At 39.4% G+C, this 17,988-nt stretch overlaps 1 protein-coding gene across 5 annotated transcripts in view; it reads left to right on the top strand.

Annotated features, from left to right (window-relative positions):
• Positions 1–17,988, top strand: part of DUS4L (dihydrouridine synthase 4 like) — a 38,286-nt gene that overhangs the window by 4,816 nt on the left and 15,482 nt on the right. The window contains exons 4-8 of one of the 5 annotated variants that reach the window (XM_054063349.1): positions 90–207; positions 1,662–1,784; positions 2,723–2,968; positions 12,350–12,454; positions 16,422–16,522. In XM_054063349.1, coding sequence (XP_053919324.1) covers positions 90–207; positions 1,662–1,784; positions 2,723–2,968; positions 12,350–12,454; positions 16,422–16,522 — 693 coding nt within the window. Of the gene's footprint in view, positions 1–89; positions 208–1,661; positions 1,785–2,722; positions 2,969–4,475; positions 11,086–11,718; positions 11,891–12,349; positions 12,455–16,421; positions 16,523–17,988 lie in introns of those variants that run through there. The other 4 variants (XM_009557274.2, XM_054063332.1, XM_054063323.1 and 1 more) reach the window with 4 other exon arrangements.

Genomic DNA, 17,988 nt, shown 5'->3' with positions numbered 1-17,988 from the left:
CGGTATATGAAAAACATTTGAAATGTATTATGTCTTCTTCTTATATTCTGATGGTTTTTAAAGCTCTTAACTGTCTTTCATTGGAATAGGTGATCATCCACTGATCGTTCAGTTTGCTGCTAAAGAAGCGCAGGTTTTGTGTGATGCTGCCCGTATCATCGCTCCTTTTGCGGATGGAATCGACCTAAACTGTGGCTGTCCACAGAGGTAAAATTTTGAAAAAGCTGGATAAATATGATGAAATAATTTGAAATTAAAGAATACTGGTCTTTATTTTCATAGTAATTTCTGTTGTAACCTAAAAATAGAGTTGGAGGAAGAAACAGCTTTTTAACATGTCAGAAATGTCTATGTGGCAAGACACTGTTCTGCATGTTCTGTGATGGCTGTCACCATGTTGAGACTGGAAAACCAGATGTATTTGCCAACTTGCCTTTTTAAATTCTTGAGATATTGAGTGTTAGCTCAGAAGTGAAGTGTCCATCCCTTCTCAACAAATGTTAAATATGCATTACCAAAAAGAGCTTGCTGCTAATGATTTGGAGAGTTTTGAGAAATGATGTGGCAATTCTCAAAATAACGAGGCAAGTCTCTCGTGTCTTAGACTTCTGCAAGTGAAGGATAATCTCTAAAATAGAATTATATGGATTATATTGTTCAGGAAGAGCTGAAAATAATTTCTTGTCTTATATTAGATTTACAAGTACAGTGAATTAGTGAACTTCTTTTCACTTAAATTGGTAAAGATTTTGCCTTGACAGTGAAACAGAGTAGTAATTCACAAATGAAGATTCCTGCTAACTGGTTCAATTGAGAACTAATTATTACATGCTTGTCAAGTGAGGACCTCAAAAATAAATATAGTAAAGCAGAAGATAATTTTACAGTGCAAATACTTAATTTGTCTATTCTGATCAAGTTGTCTTCACTTAAAATTATAGTATTTGAGAACGCTCTTTTCTGGAGAGATCTGAGGCTTTGGAATGGAAGTGTATTTTTTTCTAAATTAACCACCATTAAGCATTCCAAACTGTAAGTCCTTTTAAGCCAAAGATCTATGCCTGCATTTGAATCCTTTGTTTCTTGTGTATGCTGGTTTCAAAATAACAAAACTTTGTGCACTTAGTGTGCCTTTATAAGAAAAATTGTTTAAGAAAAAACACCTGCTGCTCTTTAGTGGGATCAAAGGTTATTTCCTGAAAATCAAAATAATATGGTTTGCAATGAGGGAAAACAGAATATTGCTGAAATTATATCCTTACTTGCACTCTAAAACAATTTTTCTTTTCAGTCCAAAGTCATTTTCTGTTTAGAATAAAGTCCATGATCCAGTGGGAGGGGAAACATCACACTGTTTATTTTGTTTATGATCTAAACCATCATTGATTAAATGTTAATTTATCTTCCCTGTGAGTCCCTTTTGTGGACAGAAAATGAAACTGGAAGAGGTTAGTAAATTGTCCACAGTTCTAACAGCACAGTGGAGACTAAACTAGGATCTAAAAGCTGGTGTCAAACTGCAAAGGAATCATTGTTCTACAGCCAGTACTATCTGTGTTTACTTAACCGCACATTCTAAAGTTACTAAGGAAAGAAACTGGTGTATTTGACTGAAATCTGCATTTTTTCAAATGTAGAAAAAAAATGTTCTTTTTTTAAAGATGGGCAATGGCAGAAGGTTATGGTGCTTGCTTGATAAATAAACCAGAGCTCATTCAAGATATGGTGAGACATGTACGGAATCAGATCGATAACCCTAGATTTTCAGTATCTGTTAAAATAAGGTAGGTCCAACTTTTATTACTCTTTGTGGTACATGGCAGAATCCTTTTAATTTTTTTTTAAAGAAATATATTAGTGGAATACTTACACTATACCTTATTATAATGTGTAATATTGCATTAACAGAATTACAGCTATTGATTTCCTTACGTGTGACCCCAGATGGTGAAAGAATATCTGAGGCATGTAATTCCAGACTTAGACAGAACCAGCACAGCCTTTGGCTACTTACCTGGATAACATATTGGATACTAGATTTTTCTTGCAATCCAAATGACAAGAAAGTACAAGTTAAAGGTCTGGAGTTATATAAAAGAAAGCAATGTATCTATACAGTTTCTGTATCATCACAGGCATTTACTTTGTGAGCTTCTGGAGGCCAGAGCCACAGTTAGTGTTGACTAATGGGAAGGGTTAATGAAACTGGGGACTGGTCCCTTCAGCTGCTGTAAGGAACACATCCTGCTTCCCTTCATCGCTTTCACTTCTGTAAACTATTGCTTTGCATTGCTTTGTACCACTTCATCTGCTATTTATACACACATCCCATGTGGCTTTTGCATATGTCATTAAAGTTTGTACTCAGTTTGCAGTCCTTAAGGAAAGGGGAACTATTATAAATTGGATTTTTTTTAATCACAAAGTATGCAAAATAATGATGTTTATTTTAGAATCTTTTGGGGCACCCTTGCTCAATCTCTATAAAATATACCATTTAAGAGATGTGATATAATTGGGAAAGGTTAATTTAAATAGTGGTTTCCATATTAAATTCATATGTCTTTATTTAGAAAAACAAACAACTCCTTATCTTCCAACAGTAATATTTTATTTATACTGTTATTTATACAAATCTGTGATAATTCCTTCTTACGGAGGAGGGCTTTTTAAACAGTTCAGGTAACTTACTATCTAATGTTTTCATTCCTTGGAATTTTAGGATCCATGAGGACTTAAAAAGAACAGTTGACCTGTGTCAAAAAGCTGAAGCAACTGGAGTTTCATGGATTACAGTACACGGGAGAAGCGTAGAAGAAAGACATCAGCCTGTACATTACGATGCAATTAAAATAATTAAACAAAGCTTGTCTATACCTGTTGTGGCCAATGGAGACATTAAAACTTTAAAAGATGCTGAAAATGTACATGACTTGACAGGAGCAGATGGTAAGATTAAACATACTCTGTTTTCTAAGTAAACTTAAAAATCAGATTTCAAAGTACTTATTTTGGCTGTAAGTAGGACATGATTTGAGTGATTTCACTTTTTGAGGAGTCAAATGACAGAGGAAGTTTGAGATGCCCTATGAACAGACTCACTTGTAATCATCAGAGCACTATAGCACTGTTACTCAAAACCACAAATAATCGTTTCCAAGGCAAACTACAAAAGCTTTTTGCTTAGTTATGATATCACGCAGTAGTGGAGTTCAGGAGGACCTTCAGACTTTTATTCCGTCTCTTTATGGAGCTCATCATCTTTTCAAGAACTGTGAACTTCCACTTTGAAATCTCTACTTCCTGCACATAGAAACAGATTTCTTATAGTAAGAATATGGTGGAAAAAAGGAAATGCTGTTGAGTGAGACTTAACAGTTAAGATGGTTGTCTTCAAGGACACAGTGAGGCATTGCACTCTCAAATCTGTATGTATCTACACTTCACAGGTAAAATGTTGGGGAAAAGGATTGCTGTGGAGTTACTTAGTATGGAAATTCAGTATATGTTTGAAAGAGGTACCTACATATTTTGTATCTGACAGCTTGAGAATAACAGGACAGAGAACATTAGGTGGTGGTGTAAGGAAAAGTTGATATGGCAGGTTTCTTTTGACACTATTCATAATTATTAGCAACAACAAAAATGAGTTGAACCAAACTGCCATGCTACTGCAGTGACTTTCCCCCCAAACACAAAGCAGGAAGGAAATGCATAACAGAAAATAATGTTCTTGTAGCCCAGCTGACCTTGTTGAATAATAAAAATATAAAGCATTAGGTTTTTTTCTGTTGTGTACAGAAGCAAAAGAAATTTGTCATATTTGATCATGCTAGTTATTAAGAAGAGACCAAGTGTGACAGGTGATATGTTGACAGTGCAGGAAAACAGAATCCCTTAATCACAGAGAAATTAGAATAGAACTTTGGTCAGGTCAGCTGACAATTTGGGACTATAGTTGCAAATACTCTGGCTTGTTCAGCAAGTCTTACTGCAGTCCAACAGTCCTAAGATTTATGTAATTGAGACATTGAGCTTTTGCTGGAAGAAAGATTCTAGGTCAGTGAGTCAGCTGAGTTACACTAAAAATAACTAGATTTAGCGTATAACTACTCATGTATCTTTCTGTCATAATTTTATGTTAAAGAGACAGGCTTCTATGTGTGCAGCAAATAAAACCAAAATACTGTCAGATTGCAGTTCAAAAAGTAGGGAGGAAAGGCTTCTGTATCCTTTGTTTTGTTTCAAAACTTCTGGAAGGTTACATCGTCGAGTTGAATGTGTTGACGGGTTTTGTAGATACTCCAAGGCTTGAATTGTTCGGTGGATTTCTGTGGTGTAGGTGTAATACTCAGCCCTGTCGTTCTCCAGTTTCTCGTCAGCTTTGGGTGGTTGTTCTATACAAAATCCATAGGAAGATGCAATGTAAAATTTAAGCTATAATGTAACTTACTGCTTTAATTTCCAATTTGAAGGTGTGATGGTGGCTAGAGGACTCTTAGCAAATCCGGCTATGTTTGCAGGATACGAAGAGACACCTTTGAAGTGCATCCAGGACTGGGTGGACATTGCTCTTGAGCATGGAACTCCTTTTACCTGTTTTCACCACCACTTAATGTACATGATGGAACGCATAACATCAAAACAAGAAAAAAAAGTTTTTAATATTTTATCAAGTACCTCAGCAGTACTAGATTATCTGAATGACCGTTATGGTGTGTGATAACAAGAAGTATTTTATTTCTGTGTAAACTTGTATTTTCCAATTGGTGATATATTGTTAAAGTTTTATTTGGGTTCCTAATACTCACATTAATATATTGTACAAGTATTTTCAACACAACATGATGATCAGGGTGATATTTTATATTTTTTATATTTTTATGTCAGCTTTTTCACTCTAGAAAATATTCCAGATTCCATAGATGTGGAATTCTGTTTACAATGGACTACTACACAGAAGACTGATTGTTGTAAGACAATTCTTTTTTTTATATATTTTTTTTTTTCAGACTATTGCTTACAGAAACATGTTTGCAAAACGAGGGGCTTCCTTGTGTGAAACCTCCTAAAATCAGAAGGACTACTTATAAATAATATCAAGTATTACCAACCAAAAGAATGCAACTGGAGCAATTACAGAAGTTTTTGCTTTAACTGACATAAGCTGTACTTCTAAATTTGCATAGGCCTTGAAGCCTGTCATAGTATCCTCTTTTAAATTAGAAGTTCCTTTTGCAGACTAAAACTTTCTAGACTTACTACTCGGAAAAATTCCATACTTCATGTAGCAAAACAATGACAGAAAGGAGCAAAGAATGAAATGAAGTGATAGTTTAAATTAAGTACAAACAGCTGAATCTAAAATAGAAGACTTGAAAGTTCAATCTAACTAAATTCAGTTTTGTTTATCTACTGCATAATAATTATGTAAAAAATCCCTGTGATCTACCAAAACAGAACTTTATAGGTCAGAGAAGAGCTGACAGATTCTCTCAGTGGGGCTCTTGCAGTCCTTTCTGCCTCCTGGCATTTTGTTTATCAAAGCATGACAACTGCTTGGCTTTGAATCTTTGTATAGGAGGGAAATAGTGAAAATTAGAACAAGATAATAACACTACACACCAGCTGCATTTGTTCTGCAAGCGAAATTTCACAAATCTGTGCAGTACAATTATTTGTAATCAAATAATTTGGTTTATGTGTTTACACAGAAATTCACACCAGAAATTGCTTTGTTTTCTGACACTGATGCTTCTGTGACTATACAAGTGAATAGCTCTAAATTTTCTAAATAAATTACTCAGTTTTGTATACAGTTGTATTTTTTTAATAGACTGACTCCATGGGGGAGGGAAGGTTGCCTTTGATGCTACTCCCCAAATTGTTTTTAATCATTAATATATATGGATTCTCACAATTCTTTTACTGCAATGGCATAAAAGATGAGCATTTTTCAGAGTGAACATGTTCTGATTTAAGCATGCAAACAAAAGTTTGAAAGGCATGACCTGAGCCATCAAGTCTAGTTCACTCTTTAAGACAGTGATTTGACAAGCAACTGTTATTTGCTGTGAACTGTCCCATTAGCCACAAGAAGCAGAGAAGAAGTAGTTATTTATTATAATCAAATAACACAAACATAAGTCAGGGGCATGGGGTGCCTTGTAGTAGTGGGAAGATGATTTTTGGAGGACTTGAAATAACCTTGACCTATTTAGGAACTGAATACTTTATGATTTTGAAGGCAGCAGTTGTTGTGCCTGTGTGAGATCAATCATAGAGGTTTCTGCCTGCAGTACAAGACCTAGGTTGCTGTTAATATTGCTGGTAATTACAGAGTGCTTGATCTAACCAATTACGCATCATAAAAGTTAATGGAAATTTATCATCCCTTTTTGAGGGTGAAATGAATTGTATGCCTTCTTCCCTTGTGTATTTTTCATACATCTGAAGACACTTCACTGTTAACATAGAATAAACTTCAAAACTGGGATCTTAAAGCCATACTGTGAACAGCTGTACTATTCAAATATACATAAATTGCTAAAGGTGGGAGCTAGTTACTGCACTTCCAGTGTTGTTCTAAGCATGTGGTCACATTTCTCATTATAAGCCATTTGAATATGGGAAATTTCTCATCTTCAGTTTAAAGCCACTACGTACATTCCTTCCCTGTATGTTCTTTGTAACATCACCAGGCATGCAGTCTTTCTGTTTTCTAATTTTTGAATTTTTAAAAGTTATTCTGCAAGTAATGTAAGATACAAAGCTTTGTCTCCTATTTCAGGTCCTTTGCCTCCTGTAACTGATCCAGACATTTACATGAAGCCACCCTGTACAACAGTGCTATAGTCTCCTAATAGGTGTACTTTCTTGCAACTTTGACCCTGCTGCATTAATCTAAACTGCACTCTGTACTCCCATTTTCTCTATTATCATAGAGCCATAGAATGTCCTGAGTTGAAAGAGACCCACAAAGATCATCAAGTCAAACTCATGTCCTTGCCATTCCCTACTGCTGTTTCTCAGGTCTCTTCTCTGTTATGGGTTGATAGTTAGGCAAATGCAGTGTGTGATGATGAAACAGCTGTCATACAAGCCAAGGTAGAATAGAACAAGTTTAAACTTTCTCTTTGCCTGCCTTTCAGCAGAGAATTAGTCAAATTTCTGTCCTCTGACTAGCTGCTAATACACAGGCATTTCTTTTTTCTGTTTCTGAATACTTCGTTGTCGTTGTTGGGATGAACACAACATCCTGAAGTTTGTGAGCAAAAAGCCAAACTTTATTGTTTTACAAGTCTCTTTATACTTTTTCTTATCTATCAGGCTGCGTTCACACACTAAAACTATTAAAGTGATTCGCTCAACTGCTCTGACCAAGTGCCTAAAGCTTTACTCTCATTTGTTCATCTGTATCTACTATTTTTCTTTTCAGTTCCTGTTAGATGCTGCTTGTTTCATTTCCTTTCTTCTTCGGGACAGTTTCGATTCCTGTTAGATGTTGCTTGTTTCATTTCCTTCTCTAAGACTTTCCAGCCTCTTCATGGGTACACCGTTACCTGTTCAAGGTCAATTTCTTCTTGTTCTGTCAAGGGATGCACGGGCCCGCCGTAGTTTCCCACACTTTGTCACCTTGCTGGTGGGAGAGGAAGGTGTTTCTTTTAACTGTAATGTTTCAAGGTTAGCAAGTTTTTTTCCTAAAGCAGCCTGGCATAATATATATTGTATGGCGTCCTACTTATCACACTGTGGCTCACTGTAAGGCAGGCAGGCTTAGATCAACAACACAGAACTCTATAACTTCAGTTAGAATATCTCCCAGGAGTGGCAGTGTGCAGTCAACAGGAGAAGGGCGGTCTCACAGATATTTGCAGGAGGCTTCTCTCTATCCCTCAGATCTCATTGCAGGTTGTTAGGGAAGATGCAGCAGCTGCAGTGTAAGTGCACAGCAGTCACTGCAGAGCAACTCTTGAGATCTTAATGAAACCCCTGAAGTGAAAAGGCAGACTCAGAGGATAGGCAGCAGGGATAGGCAAATACGGTCCTATCGATATAAGACTAGGCTATTGGGGGGCCAGCTTACAGGACTAGTAAGAAGTGAGTAAGCAGCTCAGGAAACTGTTCTGGAATTAAAGGAGAGAAAGTCTTTAATAACGCTTTCACAGCTTCAATATAGTATAATTGCTGTAGGCTGATAGCTAAAGTGTAATAAACAAGACATACTAAGAGGTTATGCTCTGCATATGCTTCTGATAAAGTATGTTTATGAAAACATGTTAGAAATCCTTCTTAAAACCCAGGCTGTTACCACTGTGTAGAGTGGATTGAAATAGCTGGTTGTATTTACTCTCCAGTGTTTGTTATGCATAAACAATTATTTGGGATGTAACCTTTCATCTAGATATTGCTTGGCAGCAGCTAGGAAAATGTTAACACACTGGCTGAATCCCCAGGCCAGAGACCTGGGAAATTCTAAGTGTAAACAATTTCAAATTGTGATCAGCTGCAAACAACTCTGCTCAAAACTGCTTATGCAAGAACTTCCTACCCCACTTCAATTCCAATGGATTAGAGTAACAAAGAACTACTATTCACAGCTTTTAGTCTGTCTCATTTTGATAGAAATTAATTGGGACAGAATTCCCAAAAGCAGGTAGTTATAGCAAGAGGGCTGGTGATGCCCAGCTAGACAAGGTAACCTCTTCCACCAGCAGCAAGTTGGGGTCTTGTAGGGCTACAGGCAAGGCCATAAGCTCCTGAGCAGGCCCTGGCCTGAAGTCACTGAACAGGGTGCGGAAAACCCCTGGATATGACATATGAAATTGCTGGATGTGGCATACAATTGTGTGAGAAGCTGGCAAAAAGACACAGACAGCGCTGAGAGGAATGGCTGGATTTTCCCAGTGGTTAAGGGGGAGTTACATGAAAAACAACTACATGGGTAACTGGAGAGCAGTTTTGGGGGCCATTTGGGACTAGAAACTTGCAGGGCCAAGAGTGTCCGATAGCTGTATCAGTACCTCGTTAATACTTCATGAGGCAAAGATTACCCAAGCAACAGTATTGGAAATACTGAAAACAACAGGAAAGACTGCTCAGGGAGGGTGGTGCAGAGGCAGTGAAGGGTAGTTACAAGGTTGGCAAGAGATACTCAAGAAATGGGAGAACAGGTACCAAAGTATGAAAATTATGAGCTTGGAACATCATTATGCTGATAAAACTCACTGTAGTTAGCAGGGTTAGTAAGACAGAACAGGTTTTGCTGGAAGAATATTGTTTGTTCATGAGATCCGAACAGGCCTGTTTGACAGTGTTCAAGACTGCTTGTGGTTTGGTTGTTATTGGTGGTGTCTTTATGAAATGCTGGACCTATTTTCCTTGAGAAAATGTGTTTATAGTGTCTTAATATATTGAGGAATGCATTGGGTCGGGGATGGGGCCCTGAGTAAATTTGCACCTACCCTCAGGCTCGGCTCTTCAGCTGCCCCACACAAACCCCTCAGCAACTGTTGTCTGTGCCCCCAGCCAGAGCCCGGAATGGCAGCCAAGGATGGCTTTTGGGAGCGGGGAGGATGGTGGGGACCCTTCAGAATCACAGAACGCTGGGCTGAAAGGGACCTCAGGGATCAACTGGTCCAACCTTTTGCTAATATATAGTTTAAATGAGATGGCCCAGAACCCTGTCAAGATGAGCCTTAAAAGTGTCCAGTGTAGAGGAATCCACCACGTCCCTGGGGAGATTATTCCGATGTTTAACTGTTCTCACGATGAAAAATATTATTTTGGAATCCAATCAGAATCTCCCCAGGAGCAACTTAAACCCATTACCCCTTGTCTTTTCCATGTGACTACTTGTAAAAAGGGAGCCTCCTGAAGGGACTGTCATTTCCCTTTGGTCCTGCTCGCAACTCTTCCCAGCTGGGACAAAAGACACTGATGCCTCCTCTCCTCCAAAAAGTGGATTATTTTTTTATTTAATCTAAAGTAAAGTTTCCTCTAAGTAACTGTATTTTTGAAAGTTAGACAGAATGTTCCTCTGACAGCATGTTTTCTTTCAAACAGCATTTATCCAGACATTGTTCATTCTTTGGAGATGACAGCGTCTTGTGTGAAGTATGATCCATGCTGAACAGCTGTCTCTTCTGTAATCACCTCTGTTTGCACTGTTTCCCTTTCTCAAATGCAAGGTCAGGCAGAGCTGGAACCAGCTTTGAATTAGCAAGAGTTTTGATTTGTGAGGATTATAATAGTATTAAAATTAGTCCTTGGAAAGTGATAGAATATACATAAAATTTCTGGGAAAATTTACAGAATCATGGAATGGTTTGGGTTGGAAGGGACCATAAAGATCATCCAGTTCCAACCCCCTGCCACGGGCAGAGACACTTCCCACTAGATCAGGCTGCCCAAGGCCCCATCCAACCTGGCCTTGAACACCTCTAGGGATGGGGCAGCCACAACTTCACCCTCATAGTGAAGAATTTCTTCCTTACGTCTAGTCTAAATCTTCCCCCCTCCAATTTAAAGCCATTAATCTTCTCCAGTTTAAAGCCATTATACTGAAGGAAGGAATAAATTATTATGTTAAGGGAATGAATTAGCTTAAACAATAATAAGAATAATGGGAATAATAAGAATCAGGTCTTGGCCAGCTTGTAGTTAGAAAGAATGTGATTGTAACAAGAGTTTAGCCTGTTTACTAGTTGAAACAAGGAACAAATCAAGTATTAAAAGGACAGTCCCACAGCAAGAACAAAGGATAGACCTGAGGCCCCAAGAGGACACAATGAGGAAGGAGATAAGAGACTAACAGAGGCTTCTGAAGACACAAAGAAACTGTGATGTGTGTACAAAAGTGAGTGATAAACTAGGAAAAATAATGGACATGTAACAGGTTTCCGGGAATCTATATGGATATGTATGTTTAACCAGTATTTCCTAGAATCTATACAAATATGTGTGTTTAACCAGTATAAAAGTATGTAACCAGTCTGAAGATTTGGACACATTAGGTGGGTTACCCCACGTGTACCCCGGCGCCATTTATTAAAGGAATACTTGGTTAATAATCAAACTGGTATTGATTATTCATAGAATCATAGAATAGTTTGGGTTGGAAGGGACCTTAAAGATCATCTAGTTCCATCCCACTAGATCAGGCTGCCCAAGGCCCCATCCAACCTGGCCTTGATCACCTCCAAGGATGGGGCAGCCACAGCTTCCCTGGGCAACCTGTGCCAGTGCCTCACCACTCTCACGGTGAAGAAATTCTTCCTCAGGTCCAGTCTAAATCTGCCCCTCTCCAGTTTATACCCATTGCCCTCGTCCTGTCACCACAAGCCTTTGCGAACAGTCCCTCCCCAGCTTTCCTGTAGCTCCTTCAGGTACTGGAAGGTCTCTATAAGGTCTCCTCGGACTCTCCTCCAGGCTGAACAGCCCCAGCAATCAGCCTGTCCTCGTGTGGGAGGTGCTCCAGCCCTCTCATCATCCTTGTAGCCTCCTCTGGACCCGTCCCAACTGCCGATTACTGAGCCTGCCTTCCCAGGGCATCAGTACCGGTGCGTGTAAGCGCGGCACAGATCCTGTCCAGCTCTCGTCTGGTCGCACCGGGTTGATGCAGAGCACCGCCTCGCGTTGCTCAGCCCCCATGAACGACGCTCGCTCGCTAACGAACCAAATCTCGTCCTGCAGCGTTTCCGTGTGGCGTTTGGGTCCCGCCTCCCAGCGGGGCGGGCCGGGCCGCCCGGGAGGTGCCTTCTCGCTCGCTCCCGCCCCCCCGCGCGGCCGCGACGCCATCGGGACGAGCCGCGAGACGGAAGGAGGTGGGGACGGGTGAAGGTGGGAACGGGACGAGCCGGGAACGGGACGAGCCGCGGGACGGGAGGAGGTGGGGACGGGGCGGCCGCGTCCCGGGGTGCGCGGTGACCGGGGGATGATACCGACCCCGGGGGGCGGCTCCGCTCGGGGGGCGCTGCCGCCGCCTGATCCTGCCCGCCCCCCATCCGTGCCCTCCGCTCTTGCTGCTCCCCCGAGCCATGCCCCTCCTTTTCCCTCCCTACGCCCCCCCCCCCCCAGCCGTGTCCCCCTCCCCGAGCTGTGGCCCTTCATCGGTGCCCCCCCATATGTGCCCTCCCTGCCGCCCCCTGAGCTATGCCCCCCCATCTCTGTCTACCCTGCAGCTTCCCTGAGTCGTGCCCCTCATCCGTGCCCTCCCTGCTGCCCTCGACCCATGTCCCCCTTCTCTGAGCCGTGCCCCCCCTTTGCCCTTCCTCCCCGCCTCCCCTCTGAGCTGTGCCCCCCCCTTTGCCCTCCCTGCCGCCCCTCTGAGCTGTGCCCTCTCCCGCAGCCCCGCCGGGAAGATGACTTTCCAGTGGACAGCGGTTGCCGCCTTCCTGTACGGTGAAATTGGAGTCATTCTCGTGCTCTGCCTGCCGTTCATCTCCCCGCTGAGGTAGGGCTGCAGTGCGCTGGGCACCCCCAGCTTGGCCTTCTCACTGCTTTCGGTTTATTTTACATTTTTGTTTTTATAAACATCGAGTTCTGCATCTTAAACCAGCTGTGAACTTAGCCAAAGGAATGCTCATTGGGACTGGAGTCAGGAGTTTCAGGAATAAGTCTCTTTTAAGGAGTTGTATGTTTGATTGCACACGCTGCTGATTCATCTGAGCACCCGTTAGGGTTCCCAGGATGAGCTCTGGCTTTGCTTCAGCCGGTGGGATGTCATTTCCCAGTCTTCTTGCAGGGGTTTTTGGAGTAGCCGGTGTACAGGAGGGCATCTGGTTTTGGTTGCTGTCAACTGAGTAAGAAATGGAGTGATGATGCAGCCTTTTCCGCAGCTGTTTGTCAAGTTTGTGAGGAACAGCATTACAATGTTTTGGCGCGCTAGGCATTGTGGGTGCTGAACAGCTAAGAGATGTCTGATATTTGGAGCTAAATGCATGCAGCGTGTGTAGCTGCAAGAAATTGGTGATTGTTTTAAAAAATGCAGGCTTCAGCTTAATGCAAGAGGTTCAGGACTACTGAAATAAAGACCTCTCTAAACTTTATATACATATTAACAGATTAATAACACTTCAGGAACATAACGCAGACATTAAGAAATAATGTTTGTAATACTGATCACTGCTTAAGAAGTGATTCTCTGAGGTATTACCTTAGACCAACCATATACTGGCAAGTTATACTCGGAGTAAAAATAAGATCCATTTACTGCAAAGTCTTCCTATGTTGTATTTTCATGCTTATTTTTCCTCAGCAATTATCAACATTCACATTTATTAATGCTGCATTTTCTTTTGGTGACAGAAGTCACATAAATCTAACCCTTCCAAAATACGATACCGGCCACCACTATAGACATCCTGCATTTGGCAGTATAGTTCTGTCTTTTTGTGCGCTTGCATTTTTATATTGTTAATTTATTTACCTCCCAGAAATTTATAAAGCTTGCTAACAAATTTGAAAATCAGTTCATTATCCAAAAAATATGCAGGCAGAAAAGAGGCAATCAATCTGTTTGAAGACTGACAAGCGAGGAAATTAAAACTCTGAAGAACAGCAGTTTTACATAGGCCTTTAATTGCCCGTACTTTACTTATCTGACAGAACCAGCTCCCAGGCCACCAAGATGTGCAAGGCAGAACTGCTGCCCTCCGGTACTGTCACAGCAGCTAAATCTAGTCTTTGTCACCACAAGGTTCCAGCGATGGTTTTGTTAATTAGATGATTGAACACGTCGTGTAAAAGATAAAGATGTTTCACTCTTTCAGAAACCACTGTTCAAAGGAATAGCTGAATGCTAAAAAACAAGGGCAAGAATCTATCCCTGGTACATATATAAAAATGCTGGTTTTAATGTTAGAATAAATTTTGGTGACACTGCAGGTTATGAATTTGCTTTTCAGCCACAAAGACTGAATTCAAGGCCCATTTATGTCATAAGTGAAACCCGTTTCAGTAATCCAAATGTCCTCTGTGTGTGTCATCAGCCTGCAGAAACTGTTGCAGCTTGTTTCCTCACACAATCCATTAATAGCCTTACAGTTGTAACTCCCGTAATACTTTCAGCCTTCTTACATAAAGTTGCACTTTTGATTGGAAAACAGGAGAGCACAATCTGTGTTGAAATGCTTAACTCCTCCCAAGCCAGCTTGTGAAAAATCAGGGGTTAAATTAGATTGCAAAAACAGTTTCAGCCTCTGAAGCTGAGGAAACATGATTAAGCATTGATACCAGCTGTGGATGATCCAGCCATTTTGAAAAGTCTCCCACGGGTTTTAAACTAAAATTAATTAAAATTAAATCAAATTCAGACTATCTGCACTGCAGCCTTTTGTTCCTGAAAGCATTTTATTTCAATAAAAGCTGCATTCTTCATACTAAATATATCTAAAGATCCAGGAAACAAATGCAACAGTTTTTACAGAACACTGAGACAGTGGTAACTTTAAAAAGCTTTATGGTTTTATACTACTTGCATTTTTCAGAAGGTTCTCTTTGAGAATTACTGATATTCTGGAAACAAATCGTAACTCTCTTTCTCTTGCTTCTTGTAGAGAAGCTAACTTTCTTTATTTCTTATAAAGAAACAAAAGTAACATTACCAAATTTGAAGAGCTATTTACAGGAACCAATCTTAAGATAAGGTTGTAAGCCAGATCTTTGCATACAGTAAAAGTAGTTAACGCATTTTGTTTCTCTCTCTGAGGATGTTATTTTACAATTTTTTTTTCTATTTTTGTTTATTTTTTATTCATATTGCTTATAATGTTTACAATATTCCTTACTTGTCAGTCTTCAAATATATTGTTTGCCTCTTTTGTGCCTGCAAGTTTTTGGATAATGAACTCCTTTTCAAATTTGTTAGCAAGCTTTTAAATTTCTGGGAGGTAAATAAATTGACAATATAAAAATGCAAGTGCACAAAAAGACAGAACTGTACTACCAAATGCAGGATGTCTGTAGTGGTGGCCGGTATTGTAGTTTGGAAGGGTTAGATTTATGTGACTTCTGTCACCAAAAGGAAATGCAGCATTAATAAATGTGAATATTGATATTTGTTGAGGAAAGATAGGCTTGAAAATACAACATAGGAAGACTTTGCAGTAAATGGATCTTATTTTTACTCTGAGTATAACTTGGCAGTATGGTTGGTCTAAGGTCATACCTCAGAGAATCACTTCTTAAGCAGTGATCAATATGAAACTTGGAGAATTGCATGTTTTGAATTAACAAGTTGGCTTTGTTAGACTTGCAGCTTGCTTTAATTAAAGTCTGCTTCTTGGTTGATACAGACTATGTCTGTCTTCTATAAAGAATTCAGATTATGTTAAAATATTTAAATGAGGTTTTCACACATACAGTGCTAAAATAGTTTAATTCTTCCTGGTACAGAACCAGAAGGAACCATTGGAGACAGTTCTACAGTCTAACGTAAATTAGGTTCATACTAGGTTGGAAAATGCTTTGTTAAAGGGAAAGTTTTAACAGACTCTGTAAAACGTAAATAGTGTTAACAAAAGCTGGATATTTTACCTGATATAATCAGGCAGTGACTAGCATGCCTGTGTTACATCATTAATGGCGTAACTAAGTATTACTTCATTTTTTTAGTAGCACTGATTCTAACCTGCAGCAAAGAACAAGTAGCTCCTCTGTTATTGGCTCTCGTGGGTTTCAGTTCATTTAATCACATCAGATGTTCCTAATCTGTGCTTCAAGTGTGCATTCTTGCAGAGCCCTCCATGCGGTAATATTGAATAGGCAATTGATTGCTTTAAACAAACAAACAAAAGTCTTCACCACCATTGGACCTCTGAAGTTCCATCCTCAGCCAACAAATTTATGCTCTTGAAAGAGGCTTTATCGTTTGACAAAATATACGCATGAGACATCCTTTTGTTGTCATTTGTAAGTTAGAATATAATAACAATCTTTGTATTTCATAATTATGCAGATTCATCAATGTAAAAGAAGCCTTCTAAAGAAGGATGGTAGAGAAAAATCTTAATTTGTGGTCTTTTTTTTATTTGGCAGCAAGCAGTATAAGTGGGTAGAAATAAAACTGATGGAGTGGGTTTTATAATCTTTACCCTATCCCTGAGTTTATTGACCAAACACAAAGTAATGCTAACCAAAGTAAGAGCTAAAATAAAACGCATCTGGAGAGTTATCTGCTATCGTGCAAGAATTTTTCGGTTGAACCAACCGTCTTTGCCTGTATTGACGAGAAACAAAAAAGAGATAAGCAAGTCAGATTGTTGGAAAAGTTACATATACCTAAATTATGTTATGTTTAAAGCAGCTGCTTAGAGACCTTACATAAGTCTCATATCGATATCAAGGCTCTTCTCTGTGAGGCTATTATGCTGTTCTTCTAGTGTTTAATTATTTTTGAATAACACGGTGCTGTTTTACAGATGGCAGAAGATTTTTACAATTCCTCTATGGAGCAAATTGGCAGTTTTTTGGAACAAGATGTTCCTTACAACAATAATTTTACTGATCGTCCTGTTTCTTGGTAAGTGTTAAATGATTCCTTAACAAATGGAGGAAAAAGATGGTATATGAGTTTATGATGGTAAATTAACTGAAAGGGTTCAAGCCTGATGTAAATCAGCTACATTGTTTAAAAGTTCTACAATAGAGTGGAAGAGGAGAGGGTTTATACTGTCTCTGTTTTGGGAATCCAAATGCAATAGTAATAAGTGAATAATGAGGAAACTGGAGCTTGGTCTGGGCTGTTGCTTGGTTTCGCTTCCTCACATAAGGAATGAGCTTGAAATGTTTGCAAGAGTTTAGCTGAGCTTCTCAACGTGCAGTAGATGGCACTCTTTCTCTTGGTTGCTGTTGAAATAGAAGAGCAGAAGAGGATATCAGAGCTTTGAGCTATTTGAGTACTTTGCCCAGTGCAGATAGAAAACAGCTGTCGTCTACAGTTGTTGTGAGTAGATTCCAAGTTCTGTCAAGTGGGAGTAAAGCTTTAGTGAAACTGGAGCTCGAATGACAGACACATGCCTGACTGATTTCATTAAATGTCTGTCCTGACTGCTTTGTGTGGTAAGCATCTCCTGTGTTTCAATGACGGAAATAATTCTCCTGTGTTTCAGTGATAGAAGTAGTTCTCCTCCATGGATAGAAGCGTTTCCAACACCTTACGGTGAAATTGCTATTTAGTTCCAAACTACAAAGAAAAAATGGCTTGGTTTTATTGTCTGCTGAGAGAAACGTACAGATGCACTTACATATACTACATATAAAATCAGACCAGACAGCAATACTATATTCCTAATATTTAAATAATAATGAAAATGTAAATAAACATTTTTTAATGTTTTAAATGATCTTTAATATTAACCTCGGAAGTAGATCCTTCAGTTAAATGGCTTAAGACAGAGAAGTGATGGATTTCATTTATTCTTCCTGATCTCCTATTGAAAACTTTGAAAGTTTGCTTTTGAGTTAATGATGGTCATTGTTTTTTGTGGGAAGATAGACTTGGGCTAAAGTAAAGCAGTGATGAGGTTTGCCCCATAGCATAAGATGATGCAAGACTAAATCGTCCTTTAGCACAGGGATATGGACTTTTGTTTGGCCTTGGTCTTTGTTGCATTGTTTGAAAAGTTTCACTTGAAATCCATTTGTTTTTTTTTTTCCTCCTAAGTAGCTTATGACTGTGAAAGAGGGAGTCATAAGTGATGTTATTCACATACACTTTTCTTTGGAGCTGATGTTTTTTACTTAGACAAATGCAGCAGCATCTTAATAAAATGTGGCCAAAATAGTGTGCAAGAACTGGTGATGATTCATGAATTGTGGATATTTGTTAATGTGCAGGAGGAGATTTTAGATGCTCTGTTGGCCTTAAGTATGTATGATGATCCTAAGTTTGCACGTTGTAATATGAATTCTTAACTGGATTAGGTTTTGGGTTTATGTCTATATAAGTCCTAATTAATTATTTCGTCCTTTGGAAAGTACCAGCAG

Source organism: Cuculus canorus, chromosome 1 (genome assembly GCF_017976375.1).
Source record: "Cuculus canorus isolate bCucCan1 chromosome 1, bCucCan1.pri, whole genome shotgun sequence".
Classification (NCBI taxonomy): Eukaryota; Metazoa; Chordata; class Aves; order Cuculiformes; family Cuculidae; genus Cuculus; species Cuculus canorus.
The sequence above is the reverse complement of the archived record's forward strand: the minus strand, read 5'-3'. Positions and strand labels throughout refer to the sequence as shown.